General features: G+C 43.8%; 1 protein-coding gene across 1 annotated transcript in view; it reads right to left on the bottom strand.

Moving 5' to 3' along the window:
- ABTB1 (ankyrin repeat and BTB domain containing 1) overlaps positions 1–23,328 on the bottom strand; it is a 29,981-nt gene that overhangs the window by 3,996 nt on the left and 2,657 nt on the right. Inside the window, exons 3-11 of the mRNA XM_069812173.1 lie at positions 22,081–22,136; positions 20,930–21,074; positions 18,833–18,992; positions 17,863–17,908; positions 16,730–16,846; positions 11,586–11,701; positions 5,999–6,097; positions 5,238–5,405; positions 1,402–1,602 (exon numbers count right to left, since the gene is read on the bottom strand). Coding sequence (XP_069668274.1) covers positions 1,402–1,602; positions 5,238–5,405; positions 5,999–6,097; positions 11,586–11,701; positions 16,730–16,846; positions 17,863–17,908; positions 18,833–18,992; positions 20,930–21,074; positions 22,081–22,136 — 1,108 coding nt within the window. The remainder of the gene's footprint in view (positions 1–1,401; positions 1,603–5,237; positions 5,406–5,998; positions 6,098–11,585; positions 11,702–16,729; positions 16,847–17,862; positions 17,909–18,832; positions 18,993–20,929; positions 21,075–22,080; positions 22,137–23,328) is intronic.

Genomic DNA, 23,328 nt, shown 5'->3' with positions numbered 1-23,328 from the left:
GCTCTCGGCCCCACCACCAACAGTCAACCAGCAGATCACAGCAAGACAGCTGCTCTCTTCTGTGCCCAACCTGACAGAATCAGGTCACCCATGAATGATTTTGCATCAACTTCCCCAGGAACATGTGGTGTGCTGAAGGGTGAGAGGCAGCTTCCGTCTGTCTATGCTACTAAACTGTGCCTGGGCACGGCAGGTTGCTGAGCCCTGCTCTGTGCTACACACGCTGCCAAAATCTCTCCCTGTTGCCATCATCAGTGCATCTCCACAAGATGCTGGCAGCTGCTGATGTTTGAACAGCTGGGGTGGCTCTGTTTGTGCCAACACACCCTTCGGAAGGCACATTGCCAATGCTGGGTCCGCAGACTCCCACCCAGGCTAGAGAAGGGGAATGCAAGGGGAACACACAAGCAAAGCCCTACCTTGCCCAATTACTACTTGGGATATTCATCAGCTTTCAAACCAAATCCCTTTTCAGAAGCCAGAATCTGAGTGCATGCTGATGTGTCTATCATCCCCAAGCTATACACTGAACAAAATAACAGCCCCAGAATCATTTCCTTTGCTTTTCTCACATGCCAAAAAGAATTTCACACCTTTCAAGCTGCAGGTGAAAATGTTACATTCCCACGTGAACTGTACAAGCCAATTATAAAGATCTGTCTCGGGACAAAAACACCACATAGATTTTAGTTTATCCTTCTGTATGGCAACTTTCTCCACGAGTCCTGAAACTTCAAGCTATAATCACTCCAGATAACACTTAAATGGAGCATGGAGCCCCATAAAGAAAACTTCAGTGTTAGATTCATTACTTCTGGCTGTTTGACAGCCAAATTTCCCCTGTGGAAACCCCTGCTGTTAGATTTGTCATCCTAGAGGAGACTAGAGATCACATTGATTTCTCCTTTCTATAGCATCATGCCAGGAAGAACGCCCCCCCCCCCCCCAGCAAACACCAAAACGCATTTCCTGCACAGAGCTCCCCATTGGGTTCTCCAGGCCACAGCTGGTGTATTCAGGCAAAGCTGGTGTATTCAGGCAACACCGTTGTTGCTCTGTGCATGGGGGCTGAAAGCTCGGTGAAAGTCACCTGCCCATCGCACTTGCAAAACTTTTTGGGCAGGTTTTTCGCCCCACAGTCCACAGGGATGTGCTAGACAGCCACCAGCATCTGGCTTATTGCAGTGACATCAGGTACTGCCATACTCCCCATCCTCTGTCCTAATTCAATGTGCTTTGCTACTTAACCACTCCTCATTTTCAGGAAGCACATTAAACCAGAGAGGGCAACCATTTATTACAGACCAAAGTACAATCATTAAATCTGTTGTATCTGTGGCTCACTGTGCAGCTAGATTTACGGGCATGTATGGTAAGTGCAGTGAGGAGTGTTTCTGCTACCTTCTCAATGATCTTTGCCATGTACTCCGTGCACTGGTCCTCCAGTCGGGTCAGCTGGAACAGTTTTGCGATCCTCCAGATGCTGACAACGTTGTCCTCATCGAGGATCTGAGCCAAGGTCCTGCCACAAAGGCGCTTGAGCCCAGGCAGCAGGTACATGTCTGCCACACACAGCACATCATAGGCGTTTTCTGGAGACAGCTGGCAATGGAAAGAGGAGAATTACTGCCCAGTCCTGGTCACTTCACTTGTCTCTGGCAATCTGCCTTCTTCCTTGTGTTTTAGCAGAGATTCCCTAAAGTGTTGTTTGGCCCACTACCGGACAAGTGTTAACGGTACTATGGAGAGACAGGAGCTCAATCTTTCAGGGCTAGCTGTTCCACTCAGTTACCACAGAGGAGTTTAAAATGCTTGCAGAGGCAGCTTGCTCAGCACAAAGCAAGAAGTTTGCCATGCTGCAGCTAACGCCCCTAGCTAAGCACAAAGCAATTCTGAAACACTGAAGTGCACCTGAAAGCTGGCTGCTAAGAAATGTTCAATGTAGCAGTGGAAGGAGGTAGCTTTTACCAGAAGTACTGAAAGTCCTTCAAAGAGACAAATGGAACAGGCTGGCAGAACAGAGCACCTTGTCCCCACTAGGACTTTTCCTCCGATTTAGTACAGCTGGACTCACATTTTGTGAAAAATGTGCAAAATTCTCTTAAGTTCCTTCCTCAAACTGGCTCTGCTAATTCAGCCAGCACAACCTACCTGGCACAGGGACATTCAAGGACAGAAAATTGCACCACAAATAAACTGTAGATGAGGCCCAACTAGGTAAGGAACAGACTCTGCACATCAAATACTACTGGAGCTTTAACAGGCATTCAAACTGAGCTAAATTTGTGTACCAGATGCTCAAGCTTACACTGTGGTAAATGGCCTTTAACATTTTCAGGCTCTTGAGCTAGAGAACCACCCTCCCACTTCCCTCTTGGATACTTTTGCTCCTTGCAAGTGATCTGAGGATAAAAAATGCTGTACATAATGTTGGAGACACCACCTCCAGCTTCACTCAGTCTCTTCCCCCTGGCTGGGCAAATCCTATTTTAGTCAACCATCTGCGTCACTAACCTGGAACTAGAGCCTCTCTCTGCACAGTTCTGTTCCTGCTAATGTGAAGTGCAAAGAGCACAGTTACCCACATCCATTTTAACAGCAAATCTGCAGGATGCAGCATACCCTGGCTGTGGAGGAGGCGAGATCACTTTCATTTAGAGACCAAGCCACACTGGTCTAGATTGAGGAATGGTAACTCTGGTGCAGCATGGTCCACTGCCCCAATAACTGGTCAGCAGCAAAAACACTGCCGTCCACATCTACACATGTGGTTGCTCACTGACAACTGCAAAAGGCTGATTATTTCTTCCCCTACAGCTGTTCACACCAGTGTTTGGAGAGACTACTCACCACAAATGCCTCAGCTGTATAACACCCTGCAACAGCTGTGCAGAAGGATGCAAGATGTATTAGAGGCATGCCACAAGTGCTGTAGTGCCACAGTGGTGTAACAAAGCTCTTGGGGTTATTAATCAAGTGGTGCTTTGTCCTTTCATAAGCTCCAGGAACTTCACAAGTTGGAGGCATTTGAGTCAGTAGTATTGATGGTAGCAGATCCCAATTGCTTGATAGAGGACAAATCTGGCAACCATTCCTCCAAAAGCTCCCCTTGAGCCCACACAAATATTCTGATCAGCAGCTTCTCCTTCTGCTGAGAACCCTTTCTGTCCTCTGCACACACTCTCCCCTCCAACTGCAAACACTGTCACTACTACATGGCAGAGAGACATATAAATCCTTTGGAAAAAGAAACATGGAATGGGGAGTGCTGACACTTGGCTGGAGAAACCCAGGGCAGAGAGAACACCCCACATAGCCTGGTTTTGGCTGGGACAGAGTTAATTTTCTTTCTAGTAGCTGGTATAGTCTTATGTTTTGGATTCTGTATGAGAATAATGTGGGTAACACACTGATGTTTTCAGTTGTTCCTAAGTAGTGTTTAGACTAAGTCAAGGATTTTTCAGCTTCTCACGCCCAGCCAGCAAGAAGGCTGGAGGGGCACAAGAAGCTGGGAGGGGACACAGTCAGGGCAGTTGACCCAAACTGGCCAAAGGGATATTCCATACCATGCGACATCATGCCCAGTATATAAACTGGTGGGAGATGGCCAGCAGGGGGCAGATCGCTGCTCGGGAACTAACTGGGCATCAGTCAGCGAGTGGTGAGCAATTGCATTGTGCATCACTTGTTTTGTATATGCCAATTATTTTATTATTATTATTGTCATTTTATAATTGTTATTCTCATTATTATTTTCTTCCTTTCTGTCCTATTAAACTGTCTTTATCTCAACCCACGAGTTTTCCTCCCCCCTCTGCCCCGATTCTCTCCCCCATCCCACCAGCGGGTGTGAGTGAACAGCTGCATGGTGCTTAGTTGCTGGCTGGGGTTAAACCACAACAGTGTGGAACTTGAGCTGTATTCCTGTTTTCCTGACCATTTTTCCTGGTAGTTTTTCATGACAGATGAACCCTCTGCAGAAGAACCTATCTTGGCTGCTCAGTTTGAAATCCAAACTAGTTTCTGTGACGGCACCATTCTGCATAGAAAACATATGAGCAAGATCCTTTCAACTCCTACACATTGTTGTTGGTCTGCCCTCCTGCTCCAAGTCCAGACATGGCAGCTGAGGCACTCCTTGGAAAGGGATGGCTGCTTGGGAAACATCCTTCCTGTGAGCCATCACAAGGAGGGCAGGCAGACTGGAGCAGTACAAAGGAACAGGGTCACACTGCGGTGCAGTCACAGGGTCAGGAGGATCTCCACAACCCCGACATGCTTCTTTCCCTCTCTGCCGGCCCTTTCAGCGTGCGGCTGAGGGAAGAGTGCAGACAAGTGAAGCATCTGCTCTCTGGCATACCAATGGCAATCCTGCCCTTGCTGCCTGCTCAATACATCTCTCCCTTACGCACATTCCCTGCTGCTACCTGGAGGTGAACAGATCAGCAGAAACAAGGTCACAGCTGCGTGCACTCTCTGTACGTGCCACCTAACCCAGAGCACAAATTCTGCTTGGGAGAAGTGACACTGGCAGGTGCAGCAGCGTCTCTGATCACTGCCCTAATGCCAGAATGTGTTCTGGCATATTGTAGCTAGACCTGCTGAAAGTATTTGCCACAAAACCAAAGCAGGAAGCTGCTTAAATGCTGGGATTTGCTGCACCTTCCATTAGGCTGAAAACTAGGTGGGTTAGGGCCATTTTGTTACTGCTTGTGATACTGAGCACAGCAAGGCGTTGGTCTCCCAGTGGAACCTTTGCCCACCCCAGCAATAAATAACAGTGGAAATAATGACTTGCTACAAATGGAAAAGTAGGCTATGATGCCAAGAGTAAATAAGCAGAATCTCTCAACCTTTCCACATCTCCAAATGTGTTCAATCTGCCATCTACTGGCAGCTGCTCACCTTATCCTTCCACAGAGCCCAAGAGGGAAATCTGCAAAGCCCTGCATTTCTCATGCCAACATACAATGTGCAACCTAATTTCTAAATTTCTATTATGGGATGAAAGACTAGGGATTTGCTTCCCAAATGTCATGCACATAAACTAGATCCCTGCCTGGCTAACAGTAAGTCCCAGTATGTGGGTTCCTGAGACAGAAGTGAGGTAGCAGAGTAGGGCAGTGGGATTTAAGAAACCACACACAACAACCCCCTCCAGATGTTGCAGGAAAATACTACTGTGAACACCTCCAGAATTATCCAGCACAGGAGAAAGGCTCCATGGCTGGCCTCACCTCTGTATCATCACTATAGATGTAGTAGAGGACCCGGATGAAGATGTCTTCTGAGATATTGTGGAGAGTCACCACAGGGATGCTGGGCTGTGTCTGCAGCTCCTCACTCTCACTGAAATGGTCTTCAAGAAGGGCTTTGAAATAATCACTGCGACCACAGAAAAATGCCTGGAGAGGGAAGAAAGACCAAAATACTAGCATCTTTCTCACTGCACTAAACCAAACAGCACTTCCAACCAGCTGTCAGAGCAGCTCAAAGGTATTTCAGAAGTTCAGACTCTGTAACTCTGATTCTTCCTATTTTGAAGCTGCATCTCCAACATTTTTCCATACCTTATTTCTATCCATGCCTACCCTCAGAACCAAAAAAAACCCAATCTGTAAACTTGAAATCCAAAAGTAGCATGGCATTAGGGAAGGAGTTTGAGTTGAAGTTGGATGTCAAAAATCCATTCTTACTGCTGTCTACTTGCAGATCAAACATTCCCCTCTCCAAGACACTGAACTCACAAGCCAGCAGTAGGAGATTTTGCAGCTGAATGCTGTAGCTGAATCCATGAATTTATCTCCTCACCTCTGCAAGAAAGGCAAGGTTTGCTGTTTTGTTAAATGGTTTAAATATAGTTTCCAGCTGCAGTAAGATTTTCCAGCTGATGAGGCAATGCTGCTTCCGCAGAGTGTATCCAGCACTGGATGTGTGGGGGAGACAGGTAGACTAGACTCATGGCAAAAAGGACGGAGAATGAAGCACAAGCACATACCTTATGGCACAAAAAGTTGTAATCTGCCACCCGGAAACACACATCGGGACAACTGTTAAAGTTGTCAGTACTGTCAAATGGCAGCTCCCCAAAACCAACCTAGGAAGAGAAACCAGAAAACCCTATCTTTAACATCCATGCTTTAAACACGCTCAGGGTCCCAGCTTTGGACTTCTTGGTCTTCCCAGAAGCAACCATCCATCCATTCCCTCAGCACAGTACAGAGCGCCAGAGATGCTCTGAACACAGATTTCAATGTGAGGAACTGAAGCCCTTGCACCCCTGACAGAGATATTCCTGGTACAAGTTACAGCTGCCTCCCTTTTCCATGGAAACTTCCTGACCCTCCATAGACCTCTGGAAAGCATTTCTGCACCACCTAACAAGGCAGATAACCAAGTGCAGGCAAAGTTTACTTCATGTAGTAGGTATCATAAGCATACTGGGGCTTAGGACTAGCCCTTTACTGTGAAGATGTACAGACAGGTAGATGCAGTAACACATAGATTACATAGATGTATACACACAGATTGTTTGGCTACAATTACTGCCTCACTTGAATAATCCAACATTTCTAAAGCACACTTTAGATTTCTAATTTGATTTGCAGCCAAAGATAGTGTTGGTGCAGTATTAATACTCTAGTGAATTATTTTAACACCAACACACCTCCTCCCAGTCCCACATGCCAACAAAGACAGCACACGCACACACACACACCACAAAAAAAAAAAATCTGTTGGCCTTCTGTTATTTTAAAGTGACACTTCCAAATATTTTCACTTTCACCTTATCGTATATACAGGGTAATTCAATTGTAAAAGAAAAAGTTTATATTCACAGTCATGTAACCAAGACAATTAATCTCTGGAAACAAAAGTTTCCCCTGGTTCCTGCTTTCCAAACACATGCCCTGATCTGCCTGGGCCGAGAAGTTTATTACCACTGTGTCTCATCCAGGAAAGTTACATCCCAAGTTTGCACCTGGGAAAACCCCAGGCTGACCATGAAGATCAGTCTCCCAATTGCAGACTACCTACGCACCGTTTCCAACGCGCCTGCCTCCATCCTAACTGAAAGCAACTGACTTTCAGCTTTACAGAGGAGCCAGATGACTCCTCCCTCCCAAACTAAAGAAAGACACAGCCTGCAATACACCGGATTGGTGCTCTCAGCCAAGCTCAGTTTGTATGCAGTGAGGTTTCTCTCACAAAACAGCTTCTAGGATGTGGCAAGGCACCAAGCTGGCAAAAGCTCACACCACCACTGAACATGGCAATCTGGACCCATTTGCCAAGGTCTTTGTCTGTCCACAGCAATATTTGGCAGCTTCTGATTCCTAATCGCAGGAGAGTAAGCCCAGTAATATTCAAATTGTGCACATGGTTGTCACAGTAATGCTGCCTCTCCATAGCACCTCTCTCCTGTAAGTATTTCCCCATTGGGGAACTCCTCTCCCAGAAGAGATACAGCAATTCAAGGAACATTCCCCACCTCATCTATTACCTGCTTTCCGTACAGCTGTGACACAAAGGGCACCTCCAGCATTGAAGATGAGATCAGATCATCCCATTTGTAGATTCCCCAGGCTGCTATTTTGCTGTAATCTGTGTTTCACGTTTCAAGGCAACGAACAAATGGCAGTCTGGGGGTCTGCAGCCACGCTCTCTGTGGCATCGCATTACAAATGCTAGTCGTCATGATCCAACTGCCTGCTCTGTTTGCCTTGCTGCTATCCCCACCCTATGCCCACTGCTTCCATGTCTTCTCCTAGAAATTCTGACAGGACTTTCAAGGCTACAGCTTTGCAAGCACATTACAGGTAAAACAAACCTAGAAACAGGCTTTGATAAGATGCCACTCTTCATAGCACAAGAATTTTAACTGAGACATAAACTCCACATCTCCTACATGCATCCCTTCTTTGCTCCCCTTGTCCAAAGGTAAATCTTTAAAAGGAATCCATCCCTCTGGAATGGACATGGGACTTTTATTTGCCTCAGAGTTTGTCTCCTGAATTACAAACTCCTTCAGGCTCAATTCCCTGCTTCTAGCCTTGCCTGGTCCCTGCTCTGATGCTCAGGTTTACAAGGTCATTTCCAATTCCTACTACAAAAGCACGTTCACGTCTTTGTCTCTCCTATTCAGCATGAAGTGGCTTTGCAGATTTTTCCCTTTTACTCCCCTCTTAAGTCTCTACTACTTCTACCCTCCTCCCTTGTCATGCCTGAGGAATTTAATCTCCCTTTTCAGGGTCTCCCTGTAGAAAACTGGCTTATTCCTCCCACCTCCCCATTCAGGCAACCTCCTCAGCGTACCTCTGTCCAGGCAAACCACAGCTGCCAAAGTTAAGTATGTTGCCCAGGAAGCACAAAACAGTCTAGCCTATGAGATGCAAACACATTCACAATAACTCGTTCACCATACAGAAATATTCTCAACACCTCTGTAGCATAAGACTGCTTCACAGCATCTTCTAGCCATCACATGTGGAGGACCAAGTCTTTGCTGCTACAAATTTGCTATTAGTGCTTAAATAGAAATGTTGCTGGAGGCAAAAACATAAAAAACAAATCAGTGGCAGCAATTTGTACCTTGGCCAGATTATCTCAGGAAGAAAACTGTAAATTAATTACAACACAAAATACAGGGGTTAGCAGTCCAAGAGAAAATTACCAACCCATAACCAGATGCAAGTGGATTGGATAAAAACTAAAATTGGAAGAATGTTGTAAATAGTTCAGTTAATCTGCCTCTGCCAAATGGGCAAAGCAAAGCACAGGAATAACTGCCATGGACAACCACGCTACACAGGTGCAGAGACAGACAAGATGGAACCCATCTACTTGTTTCAAACTGTTCTTTCTACACATTACAAGATTTAGGTTTACCCCAAAAGTGACAAATGGTCACATATTTTTCAGCCACACCAAACGTCTATACAGATGGAGAGAACAGTAGTTATTTCATGGCAAACTCTGACCCTTTTACGTCTGATTTTGTCTTGGTTTGGAAAATAAGATTTCACTTAAAAGGTAATAAAAAATGAGCTACAAGGAAATGATGTGCCTACAGTCTCATATACCAGAAGACCTGGAGTCTCTAAATCAGAGGTCAGCTGGCAGACACAAGATGAAGAGCTAGGCAGAGAGACAGTGGAAAGCCACATGGTTTTTGACAGTTGCCTGGCTTTTGATGGTATTTTACTTAAATCTGTCACTGCTAAACTTCATTGCAACAAACCAAAGAAGCAGCTGTCGTGGTCAGAAAAATTCTGGCCATTACTAGTTTTAAATCAAAACATAGACAACAACCACACTTTTAAAAACAAACACTGAAAGAGGAAAGGCTTTCAAGTACAAACAGGAATGAGAAACAAGATACCAAGATTACAAACGTGTTTAAGAGTTCAAAGAATAGAAAGTTCTCACTCTAAAAACTAATAACGAATTCTGATAGGATATCAAATGCTAATTATTGTTTTAGTCATATAACATATTACTGAACTATGAAATTGGGATGCATAGTTTTCTGCATCTTTCAAGTATCAGAGACATTACATGCAAATTATTTGTTTACAGTGAAACAAAGTTGTATACATCCCCATTTCCTGTAATATGGCATTACATGACATGCAGCAGCTCAGAATGTCTCTGCCAAATTCTGGAAATACTGGCTTTTATCCAGAAGCCAAATACCTATTTTGTTCTGCATAGGCTGGAAAAAAATATATGTTTCTCTTGAGGACATGGATGTTTGTACATGACTATTCATGGTTACACAGTTTGTATACTATTCCTTGTATGGCATCAAACCCTGTAAGAATGAAGATGTGTGACTCCTCTATCCAAGAAAAGATGCTTAACTCACAGAATTTAACAATTTGCAAACATTAGCATGAGATATAAATGGCAATAGGATGAAGAGCTTTGTTCATATATTCTAAGTTAACAAACAAAAAAAAATACCTAGAGAGAGAAAAACGGGAATCTTTTAGAATTTATCTGGCTTAAACAAAGCACCCACATTTGTGAATGGCATACAAATTCTCTAGTGAATAGGCGTGTGCCCATGACCTCTTCACTTTTACAGCCATAACAAGTCTAATGCTGCTGTAACTGCCTTCGTTCTGATCTATGGACATAGCAAGAAAACCACAGCTCACAGAGGCATTCACAGTGCTCTCAGATGATTACATCATCCCAAGTTTTGTATTTTCCTTCCAGCTCCTATTATGCATGAAAGAATTAAAAGGGAAGTGTTTCTAACACTTGAGAAGAAAAACTTAACCCAACAGGAGTGTGCCATCAAGGTCTGGGAACAAGCAATCAAACAGAAAGCTTTCTTTTTATTTGTGATGTGACTTAAAATTTATGTAAATCTCACTGTTTTGGGGTCCATGATCCTATTTTTAATTCTTGGCGAGGTAAATGTGAGGCTTACCTATAGTATCACCTCCCTTTAAAGCCTGCAAACATACAGAAAAACATATGGAAAGCCACAAATAAATGCACAGTTGTTTGGGGGAGGTAGGTTACATAGGAAAGATTTCTGCTTTGGTAGATGGAAACCTGATGGAGAAAAACTCCCTCTATAAGGTGCTCAGTACTCAGAGAAATATGTCTGCCAAAAACCAGCACAAAACATGCCGGCTTAGTACAGGTAAGAAACCTTATCCATGGACATGCACACACACACGCTCTCTGCAACAGGCAGGTCTATTCAGCAGAGGACAAAAAGAAAAAAGGCAATAAACTTTGCTAAGTCACTCAGCCATACAACTTGTGGGCACAGCAGCCACCTAAAATGAGTTCATGTTATTAAATTCAGTGGTTGATATGAGAAAGAGGGAAAAAAAGGACAGACATAAGAGCAAAGTGAATCTGCTGATATTACAGAAAAAAACAGATGCAGGGAGAATGAAGACCGCTAATATTTATCCTGTTGTCCTGCAACTGGCAGCAAAGATCCACGTATATGAGCCTAACCAGTAATACTGATGGTATTTTAACATAGTGATCATCAACCTGTGGTCTGTGGGCTATTTCTAAGGGTCAACAAGATGTAGTTATGAAAAACAAATCTATTGCCAGTCAAGTTAAATTTGTTTCAGAGGGACTTGCATTTCTGCTACAAATATTTTCAGGGTTTGAAAGCACCTCACCACTGCAGGATGTCAGTTCCTAGCAAGCAAGTCCAGCAAGCCATCCTCCACCTGCGTGACCCTTCAGGTACCAATGCCTGCTGCTAAAACATTTCTGATACTCAAGAAGGATGGCAGAGAGAAGGAAAAAGAGCTGGGGGGCAACTCTTGTCCCACTGTAGTCAGTGGGGAAATCCCCAGCAACCACCTGGCAAGGGTTTTGTTTACCAAGATCTCTGCTGTGGGAGAAATCCAAGGGAAAGGACGAGCACTGACAGCCTCATTAAACATTTGTACAGCATTTCCAAGCAATAAAAGGCTTTCTGCGTTTGGAGCATCAGCAAACAAGCACACACTAAACTCAAATGGAGAGAATGCAACTGAACACATCTGAACACATATCACAGCCCCACAGAGACCAGAAGTAGTATAAATGCTCCCTACCCGCAGTTCGGCTGGCAGGGCGCAGTCTGCTAGAAGAGCCAGATCTTCCTGCAGCCGGCAGTTACCTGTGGGCTCAATCGTCAGCACTTTCACACAGGTCCCTGGCTTGGAAGAGACTGGAAGAAGCACAAAAAAAAAAAAAAAGAAAAAAAAAAAAAAGAAAGAAATAGCAGAGATGCCTAAATTCCTCTACAAACATTCTCTCCCATTTAGAGAAAAGAAAGACACTCCAGGAAAAATCGGTAATATTATTGCTATTTAGCTTTTACTGCAAAACACACGTGATTCTTCTATGTAAACATGCATACAGGACCCCTCAGCACAGCTGGTGATCCTGGCTGGAAGGGGATGCATGTATTGTTGTCTCTCCTCAAATTTCCACTTAATTCCTTGTGCTGGAACATCAACTGTAGCAAACACAAAGTTGCCACAGGCATATTTCAAGCCCAACCTGCTCTCTGCAATCCTTGTCATCAATTACAGTTGAGGATCGTTGATCAGGCTGCCCATGATCCCTGTAGGAGTGACTCACACAATGCCTCCCCCAGCTGACCACCACCCGCCCCACTGACGGTGTCATCTAAGGCAAATCCCGTGCCAGGGAGTATTTAGTTAAAATAAAGCTGCTTCCATGTCTCCCTGCTCTGTCACATGCTCTCATGGGTCCCATTTCAGCTGTGCCATCCTAACTTCACTCCAGGGAACAAAGGGATTTATTCTTGTTTAAGTAATAAGTTCTGTGCACCTGAGTCTGTCCTCTACTCTCTACCTGTAGATCCCCAAAACAAACACCTGGACTCCTGAGTATGCCTGTGTTCTTTGCAAACATTAAATAAGCATCGCTACCACCAAAGAGATCAAATAAACCATAAAGAGATGGCAGCTTCATTTGCCTTTTCCAGACCTACTGTGTCTTCCTGTCTTACCCTGCCAGCCTACACAATTAAACAGCCTAATAAAGGGCAAGCAAAATACACAATCATACTTTTGAAGTCTTGCTATGACCAAAGTTGCTGTGGAGCTCATTGAAGCCAACCCTCCCTGACTTCAAATGAGTGGCACCTCAAAGTACACCCAGCTATTGTGTTACAATATCGCTGCCAGCGCAGCCTTTCCTCTTTCTGGTCACCTGCCTCCTGCAGTTCACTACCTCAGGTTTGTTTTCAGTTCAGCATGCTTTGGGGTGAGGACTGGAGCATGTAAGACATTGAGGAGTCCCTGGCGTTTAGGGAAGCATGTGAAAAAAAATGGAGCACCACTGGAAAATGCGAAGTTGCGGTGAGGAAGGCTCGAGATGCTGTTGGGAACCAGACAGATGCAGACTTAACTCTCAAGGACAAAAGAGTTAAGCGGCCCCACGTTCTGAAGTGTTCAGAAGAATTTCTGACAGGCATGATTCACCGCATTAAAACCCCTTGCAGGTGAATCACGCCACCTTGAGACCTCATTTTTCCTGACATTTTGCGCAGCATTACATGAGCTCCATCAGATGACTCCATTGGGCCGTGGGCGAAACAAGACCACGATACGCCACAAAAGAAGTTCTCCACCCCCTCCTCCACATTACTGCTGCACCCTTCAGATATGCCACCACTGCACCTCAAATAGGCTGAATATCCCAGAAAGATACTGGAAAGGGAAGGATAATCTACCAATACAGGACAATCGGGTACCATCATTGCTACACACAGAGCTACACTAGCAAGGACACAGGCTGCTCTATTAGCAGTAAACGCTACCTTCAGATAGATGACTTCCAGAGTAAATAAGCCAAGAAGAGACCTGGCACCAACACAAACAAGACTGAGTGCATTTTCTCAAAGAGTCCTGTGCACTTAGAGACCAGCATGAGAGAAGGAAATTTCTCACTGTTCAATTAGAAATTCTTTATGGCAGAGAGAATCATTTATATTTGTGTAGTGCCTATTCCAACAGTCGACAAATCAGTCAGGCTCTGTAAGCGCTAATGGACCCAGCAACTTAAGCAGTAGTCAAGGGAAAGAGTTCTTCTCTTGGGATCTACAAAGCATCTGTGCACTTTCACAGTGACATGAAAGAACAGTGCTTTGTCTGAGAAGCAAATCTGTCACGAGACATTTCAGACACTGCATCTCTCAAATCCAAGAGCACAGGATTTGGTATCATAAGCAACTCTCTCCTAACAGAAACAATAAAAACCAAGTGACAGAACAGGAATAAGCTGTTGGCTGCAAGCAACCAGCAGGGACCATCACCTTCTCGCAGGAAGTAGGAATGAAGGGTTTTCTGAAAAGAGCAACATAAACAATGCAAGCAGCTGGAGGGAATAAGACAACTACAGTTGAGAATGGAGGATTTTGTTCTTCTTCCCAGTCTAGCCAGCTATATAGCATGGAACATCACCTACCAATTCACCAGCTGCCTTTGTTTTAGTGCTCAATACTTCTTTGTAGTCTTTTTTTCAACTGAGCCAATGCACCACAAAAAACAAGACCCACAACAAACCCCACCAAACTCCCAAACCTTTCCAAAAGGATGCCACACTCAGATACTTGCCTTATACATCCTCCTCCCAATGCCACGACTAGCTATAACCACAGATTCTGTACATCCAGTGTCTCCGCTATGAAGGCAAGCATCACAAACCTTGTTCTCAACCAATGTAGAAATAGCTGCAGAACATTTATTTTCAAATACCTCCACTTCTAAAGGAAGGATTATGGCTTAATCTGGACAAACCCCGTCTGAGCTCTTCCAAACACTGCAATAGTTTTTTTCCTGTTATAGCAACAATATACATGGGGGGGAAAATATGCAAGTATTCACACTGAAGTCTCTCTCAGGTGCAACAGAAGGCACTGGGTCATCCTCTTCATGGTTTTCCTAAACTACTGTCTGTGCATGCCAAGATACTAAGGGCTTTTGAAATGCTGATTAACTCTAGATAATGAGATTGCAGAGACTGCAATTATCCACTGGAGCTGCATGGGCTTACGTCTCAACCTTATAATACAGATGCAAGACATGACCCTGCTCTGCAGACCTGCACTTTGAACAAGCAGAGATTCCTAACGCCCTAGAAGGAACACTAATGCTTTGTCAAGTGCCAGACATGATGTGATCTAAGATCTTTCCCAATTTTTAACTTCTATAATTCTTACATGTATTACTTGCTGGAGAATCAAGTTCTCCTGGCTTCCACATGAGATCAGATGAGAGAAACAAACTTTTTACAGACCTATCAGCAGTTCTGCCTATTCATTTGAATCCAACCTGCCATAATTAAAAATAAAGTCTAGTAGTTCCATCAGTGCTTCACACCACCCATTGATTATGTCTTCTGTCAGGCCTTAGATGTGAAGAACAGCTGCTCCCTCCCAAAGAACACAGAAATTAAATGATTTGTTCAGTGCCATCCAGGAATTTTGTATTACATTTCCAAGTGGAGCATGTATCTGAAACTCCCAATCAACCCGAAACGTTAATTCACCATTTTCCATTTTTAAAACCCACCAAGAAGTCAGCTTTTTTGCAGTTCACAAATTTAACCACCAGACTTTATGATCCTTAAGTTGCCAATGACATACTGTGCAATGGCTTCACACAGCTAGCAAGCTATCCACCTTATTTTCCTCCCACAATCTAATTTTAACTCAATGTTTTAAGGTGGAATGGTCTCCTCCATGGTCTCAGATAGACCCTGGGAGAAAAAGATAAAAAGCTAAAAAGGAAAAACACAGGGGAAAAAAAAGACCTCCAGCATCTCACTAGACTACTCTGGTATCAAAAGATGCCACAAGATAATTTTGTTACCTGATTGTCTGAGTAGCTGTTATTTTCTATTCATGGTATTCACCACCACTCCCCTTTTCCACCACTTAATTAATACACAAACTGTTATCTTAAACTATTTGTAGCAAGAAATCAAGAAATGCGTTATCTTAAACTATTTGTAGCAAGAAATCAAGAAATGCATTTCTAATCTCTTCAGATGCATGTTTACATTTGTGTTTACATGGCTGAGGTAAGACTTATGATACAGCTTCCAGAAGGACTTGCACCCTGGTCTACATTGGAACAGCTGTGCCGTGGTAACCTTGTACCCAGCCACCACCAAACAATTGCACATGCATAAGGGGAGACATACACATGGTAATATCTTCCATGTCATTTGCAGATGAGGAATTTTTTGAGCTAGAAGTATTGTCTCTATCTGTTAAGCCCAGCAACTTCAGGAGGCTGAATAATCAGAACTCATAATTCAAAAGGGAAAGGTGGAATAGCTACACCCTTACCTCTTAGATTAAGGAAGAAGATGCTATTGACTTCAAAGCTACAGGCTAGATTCTCTTCTCAAACCAAAATTAACTTGACTGAAGTAAAGGAGTTAACTCAGAGCATGAAATGAGAATCAGATGTTTTCAGCCTGAAGGTTTTGTTACCAGATTATTTTTTTTACGTAATGACTAACACCGCTTTGCCCTACTTGTGCTGTTTCAATTCTTCTTCACATGTCCTTTAGCTTGAGCTAAGGAGATGAATGATAAACCCCAACTGTTGGATTTCACGCAATAAGCTGATGTCATGATTAGGTCACAAGCTCTTTGGATAACAAAAAGCCCTTAAATAGAGGATTGCATCATTTAAGGTTTGGCACATACAGGTGTTATATATACATACATGCTTTCAGAAATACTCCTCTGCTTTTAAAAAAGTGTTGTATCTCCCTCTGCATCCATTTTGAGCCAATTATCAAACGTTTTACTTTGGTTAGGGGTCAAATAAATGCAGAAAAGAACTTTTAATTGTACATATTTTATCTCCCCAGTGATTTAAACAAGCTCTCTGCTGAAAGGCACTTCACAATATACCCCAGAGTGCTACACTGAATGTCTGGCAACTACAGCAAAGTCCTGCTGCCATGGCTGCTCTACTATAATGAAAACATTCAATATAAATGATAAACATGCATGTGTCAGAAACCACTCCAGCTGCCCTACAGAGAGCCCATGACTGAAAACTATCATGCAAACATGGGAATTCCACAACAGAATCATTTTCTGGAAGCCCCAAGGGCACCATGAAACATCCGCCATGACACCTTCCTCTTTCTCCCTGAAAGGGCACACAGGCACGGCAGAGACAATGGCAAGTAAAATACTTACCAAATTCATAGACTTTTTTACATTTGGTCTCCAAATCATCTATGAGGTCCTGCAGCCGACACTGCTTGGCTAACCTCTTGCAATCATTTACATATTCTACATCGATATCAAGACGACCTGCCAAGAAGAAATGCAGCCAGTTCTTTTAACCCATACCACTTAGGTGTAAAAATGGCAAAAATTAAGGACTAAAGACTTGATGGCACAGAAATTCAGTAGACACATCGCCTCACTTTTCAGCATCCAGTTACAACTCAGTCCAAGAACCTAAGACTCAGTACTCCACCACCCACCACTTCAATGAATCTCAGTTTGACATATTCACATTCCCACTTTCCTGAGTCTACCCTAATAGCTTCATTCAAGAGGCCAAAGACGGAACAGGCTTATACAAAAGATGTCTAATTCCATCAGAAAAGAAAAAAATAGCAGCACAACAGCAGCCTGCATGACTACCACCATTGGCTACCTGGCTTTGGGTAAGAAAAGACTTCAGGCTCACAAGCTGTCGTCCCAGAGTCTTTTACCATCACTGAAAACGTGGCAAGGAACATTTCTGAAAACACCGGACTGGGGAAGGAGAACCTTGAAGGTAAAGCTGTTTTCTGGCACCACCTCCTGGCCTGAAATAGTTCAGCACTTAGCATGCCTACAACACAGTATTTGGCATTTTCACAGAAGGTTTAGGATCAACTTCCGTTCAGAAAAAATATTAGAAAGTAGTCAAAACATTCAGCACACACTGCTCAGGTCTGCCAGACTGAATATGTCCTATGTGGGAACCTGGCTTTTCACCACCTTAGGGGATTGTTTTCCCAGATGACAATTTACCTTCCTTAAGTTAAAAATACATTCTCCACACACATCCAACCAATAGACCTAAGCTGATTTTTTTTTTTTTTAATTGATTGTATAGCTATTGGCAGGACAACAACTGGCAAAAGGTACAAACAACTTGGAAGAGCTGGGATTGCTCACATTCTCCCCTTCTGCCAGCAGAGAGGATGGGCTGGCAACTCATGCACCCAAACCTGGCTGTCTGCAAGCCTGTGCCACCCAAGCAGCGCTATGGCAGAAGCACAGACAGCTGCCTACCAGCCATGTATACACACACTAAACAGTAAGTCATTTACCTGTGTATAGATACTGCAGAAGAGAGCCAAAGGCTGCTGGATTAATCTAAAATAAAACATGAGAAAGTTACCTTTAAAATTCCCAGGAACTTAGTAACAAGCTTGAAACTTGCCTGGATACAAACAAGATCCTGAACAAGTCAAAAAACCCCCACTTAAATAGCAACTCCCACACTGCACCCAATTTCCTTGCTCCTCGCGTAGCTAATGCTGCTACTCCACCTGGCTTATACAGCTCTTTTAAAGTATCAACTGATACTAATCCATGTACCTAGGGGGACAGGACCTGACTAATAGTGGTACTCCAAAGACGCAAGTTGTAATACAGACTCTGTAAAATCCAGTATTTCACTGGTTGCAAACATTTCCAACTCTTCTTAATCTGAGAGGAAAGACACGTTCTTGTACAAAGGAGAGACATTAAGCAATGTCCTGAGAAACTGGAAGTATATTTGTCATGAGAGGTTTTGCAAAGCCACAATCAAGCTATAGCAACGTATGCCAGAGTATTGGTGATTAATGGATGGAATGCACTTATGGCCTATTTAGTTCTTGCTGCAAAGGCAACAAAAGAGACTCAATTAGTGCCAATTATGGAGGTGATGTCTTCACCACAGACCACCTGTCCACCAGGAATTAGACAGACTCAACTCATCCCACAGAGGAGTTGTGACACAGCTGGCAGATGGTAACAGCTACCTGCTACTGCAATTAATTAAGATATGCTTGAGCCCATGACAGAGGGAACAAAGGGGAAGTACGCAGTCTACAGCCTTTTGTTATCCGAATAAGATGCTATTTTACTCCATTAAGTGCCTCCACAAGCTCCTCTCCTTGGCTAGGGTCATTCTGAGGCTCAGGAGCTATTCATTGTGGAAGTTAACCCTCAAACGGTCCTTCCTATTCAACTTTTCTCACCCAGTTGAAATAGGAAAAGAAAGGAAAGAGCTGGAAGTATAGACTTGCTCACCAGTGGATGCTTCAACACTATCATGTTCTTCCCCTTCCATTTGGTCTCAAACATTTCTGCAAAGTAGGCGCTGCGAGCACTGAGAATGCAGCGGTGGGCACAGAAGGATTTGCCATGAACAATGAAAACGATATCACTTTGGTAACCCTGCTCCAGCAACCTGTAGGGAACAAAGAGAGGGGAAACTCACTGCAGAACGAGAAAGGAGAGAATGGAGTAAAGCTAGTGGGGGACATGGTACAATTAGGTCTAAATGATCAAATACCTCTGGACATTGCAGTCTCTCCCTGCCCAGTTAGAAGGCCAGTGTGGGGGCTGGTACTTTACATACTAGACTGGGATCTCCCACTCCCTCCAATGACTCAAAGAAGTTTAATTAGAGCAAGAGAGAGGCTGGAGAATGAAACCTTCCTGCCTCAGGTGAACACCTGAACACAGGAACACATTTTAAAGCAGAAATAGTTGCCCCCAAACACATCTCTAAAGGTTAATCCTGCTTTTAAATTGTCAGATGACAAAAAGCCCTACAGAAGCACACTTTCAAAAAGAATTACCCCACTACAAAGGAAGGTGCAACCTTCCTGCTCTCTGGGCACTGTCAGTGTGCACACTTAACCATGCAGCAAATAGGAGAGGACTTGATGTCACCCACCCTCAGAAGAAGGAAGGATGTTACAGGCATGAAATGCAGGCAATTACCACATCAGACATGAAGCCTTGTTTATAATTGCATGCCCATACCCTCATTCTTTAAAAGGAAAAAAACCGAGATTGCTACTTCTTGAGTTTACGGCAACCATCACCAGTGCTTCCTAATGCCCATGACCCCTTGCATACGTATCCTCACAAACATGCTCAAGTGGTCAAATCAGGCAGACATCGGGCATCATACTCCTTCCAGAAAGCAGGACTAGTGCACAGAAAGGTGTGGGGTCACACAAGAAGATGACGTCAGAGCAGGGTCTTGAATGCTGATCTCAATCTCCTGCCACTAGAACATCCTTCCTACTAGTGTCTTGCCCAAAATAAAATAGAAGCAGTCAGGTGTTTATTTTTTGCCCCTACTGTTGCCCTTTGTTTCAATTTTAATGCAAGGTCTGTTTGGAATGAGAAGCGGCATACAGCACATTTTAGTTTTCATGTGTGCTCAACCCTGCATCATCTGAGCCACAAACTCACCTGGGGAATGATAAATCACTGTGCAAAATTCTACTTCCCTGAGAGGCAGGATCTGATTTTACTCAGATAAATGAGTTTCCTTCCTCCCCTCTTCCCCACAGCTTCAGAAATTAGGAATCTGTAGCAATGGGAAGATTGTCAGATCTTTCTAGGACTTATTTACTCTCCAATTTTGAAGATACAGCTGCTGAAACCTTGTTGGTTATTTTTTAAATGTCAGTCCAATGGGAAGAAAAAAAACAAAACACACAAACCCAAGTCTGTGTAATAACATCAGAACTACCAGGGTAGAAAAACAGCAAGAAGAAAAGATTGACACTATTCCTCTACTCCTAGAGCAAGTTAGGCTTCTTCTCAAGCTCTAGGCTAGGACTACAAGGTATGACAGGCAACTTTCAAAAACATCTTAAAATTAACACATTTTAATGAAAAAAAGAAAGAAATCAGCAGCGTCCCTGTAAGTCAGTTTGAGGCTTCTTAAGGTGCTCTATCTCAGAAATGAGATACCCATTATCACTGCTGGAAACCTCAGTTCACAGGCTATAGCACTTCAGGCCTGAAACTCAATTTCAGTTGACCGATTATCCTAAATCGCTGATGTGGTTTTAGTGATCTGATTTTCATTTGACAGTCAAGGATGGCAGTCTAATGCTTCTGTTTTATAAAGACCACTTTCTGTTGGCTCTGGAGTCTGTACCTACTCACTGGAGGCTATATTTTAAATGCACACATACCTGGAAGTCATCCATCAGGACACAAAGGAACATCCCTTAGGACGCTCTACGTGCCCAGGAATGAGACAGGGTACTGATCAGTTGCCTTTCAAATCTGCCCTTAACAGAGAGCTTGAATATCCAGGTTAAGAGCCAAGGAAGGATGACAGAATGCATTACGCATGGAGCTGCCTCATCTGCTTACCGCTGCAGGAAGACATCATAGTAGTCTCTCTTCATGCACTTTGCCGTGATCTGTTTGTACTCCTTCAGCAGACGTCGGATGGCATCACTCAAAGCTCCGTACAAACAACGTTCCCCATCAAAAGTGTTTGCCTCACATTTCGCTCCTGCAAAATGGTCACAGGTACATGCCAGCAGGCAGAGTTAAATCCTTCTCAAGTGTCCCTGAACGGTCGCTAAACGAGTATGACTTTTGGCTGGTGACACGTTTCACTGTGATCCCCTACGCTACTGAGCATATTTACAAAAACTAAGCTCCCCTTACATGTGTATAACCTAAAGCTGTTCTTCCACAGCAAAATCCCTTTCTGAAGGAGTCATGACTCTTTTAAACTGACCCTGGTAATAAGCCTCTCAGCATGGCACCAGCAGTGTTCTGCAAAGAAGAATCTCACTGTGCAAAGAGTACAATCACTTATTGGACTTTTAACAGCTCCTCCTAAAAAGCATTTCTGCCTTGCACAAAGCAAGAGATGCCTCTTTAGGTTACAGTCTGCTAGAAATTTGGAGGGCACTTGCATTTTGCTATTTTAGAATTACACAAGTGGTTGATTAAGATGCTCTGAATGCAGTGGAAGAAACAAACCTTTTGAGATCTGACGCTACACCCTGATTCCTCTGCCAGCACATGGAACATCACCACTACCTAAGGGAATTTGGGTGCTGGGAACCAAATGGGCAGGCACTTTGCCTGGAGAGTTTGTCTTGCTTTGTCTGAGGTTAGTAAAAGCACTTGCATTTCACCTTTAAGTCCTGTTTACAAAGCAAGTCTATCAGAATAGTACAAGAAAGTTTTACACACACAGTTCTTCAGATGAAGTACGATTCTTATATCAGCAATGCACGCTCACAAAGCATCAGCTGTGATTTCAGAAAGTCATGCTGCCTCGAGTCATCACAGAAAGTTTCCCTGTAGCAAATTCAAGCAGCAAATGGCCTGCAAAAGGGACCACGAAAGTGTGTCCAGGGCTCCCAGTGCAGCCTGAGATAGCTGGTTGGATGGTTGGTTGTAATAGAAGAAGTTTCCACAAGGGACAGCTAGAAGGATATACAATCCCTACAGACCAGTATGGAGAAAGATATTGCACCCATAACCAGGACACTTTTGCTCACCATTGGCTAGAAGATAGCGTACAAGCTCCTCATGTCCACAGAGGCAAGCATAATACCTGACAAGATAAAGAAAATTAAAGATACAGTAGGCAGCAAAATTCAGTGTTTGGGCTCACCATAGCACACAGATCTCAGCACCGAGCCATGCCTGATAAGCTTAGAGAATGAATCCTCATAGGACTGAGGAATTGCTACTGAATAGCATAGAAGTCTGACCCCAGCAACAGACTAAGCAGGATCTGTTCCCAGCACTCCTAGGCACTGCTGTCCTGCAAGGAGATCTCAAGGTCCCAGTCCGGGTTCAGCATCTTCTGTTGCACCACCAGCTGCCAAATCCATCCTCATTTTAATGGAATTCATTTCATGGGCACTCAGCAATTCCAATGAATTCTCAAAAACACTCCTTGCTCCTTGCATTGTCAGTCTGGCTGCTGCGTGCTATGATAACGAGGGAACAGCACCCACACTGGATGTACAGCAAATCCGCCCCTCAAAGTCCTACTTACAATGAGTTTTGTTTTCTCTTTCACAATTGAAGCCTTTCATGATTCTCTTTCACAAGGACCTCAAACTGTCTGACAAACTCAGAGAATCCTGTAACATGCATTGCAGCAGGCAAATGTTAGTCTACCTTTACTATGGGAAGTTATTCCATACTCAAAATATACTGCAGATATCTAAATGCACTTTGGAGGTAAAAAGCTCACACCACCCTCCTCAGCACCAGCATGGGGATTCCTCACCACCTACTGCATGTTCACAGCCTTGCCAGTGTCCTGGTTTCAGCTGGGATAGAGTTAACTGTCTTCCTAGTAGCTGGTACAGTGCTATGTTCTGAGTTCAGTATGCGAAGAATGTTGATAACACTGATGTCTTCAGTTGTTGCTAAGTAGTGTTTAGTCTCAAGTCAAGGATTTTTCAGCTTCTCATGCCCAGCCAGCGAGAAAGCTGGAGGGGCACAAGAAGTTGGCACAGGACACAGCCAGGGCAGCTGACCCAAACTGGCCAACAGGGTATTCCATACCATGTGACGTCCCATTTAGTTTAGGAACTGGGAAGAGGGGGGAATTGCTGCTCAGGGACTAGCTGGGTGTCGGTCAGCGGGTGGTGAGCAATTGCACTGCACATCATTTGTACATTCCAATCCTTTTATTACTACTGTTGTCATTTTATTAGTGTTATCATTATCATTATTAGTTTCTTCTTTTCTGTTCTATTAAACCGTTCTTATCTCAACCCACAAGTTTT

This window comes from Haliaeetus albicilla, chromosome 24, assembly GCF_947461875.1.
Source record: "Haliaeetus albicilla chromosome 24, bHalAlb1.1, whole genome shotgun sequence".
Classification (NCBI taxonomy): domain Eukaryota; kingdom Metazoa; phylum Chordata; class Aves; order Accipitriformes; family Accipitridae; genus Haliaeetus; species Haliaeetus albicilla.
This window is presented reverse-complemented; position numbering and strand designations above follow the sequence as displayed.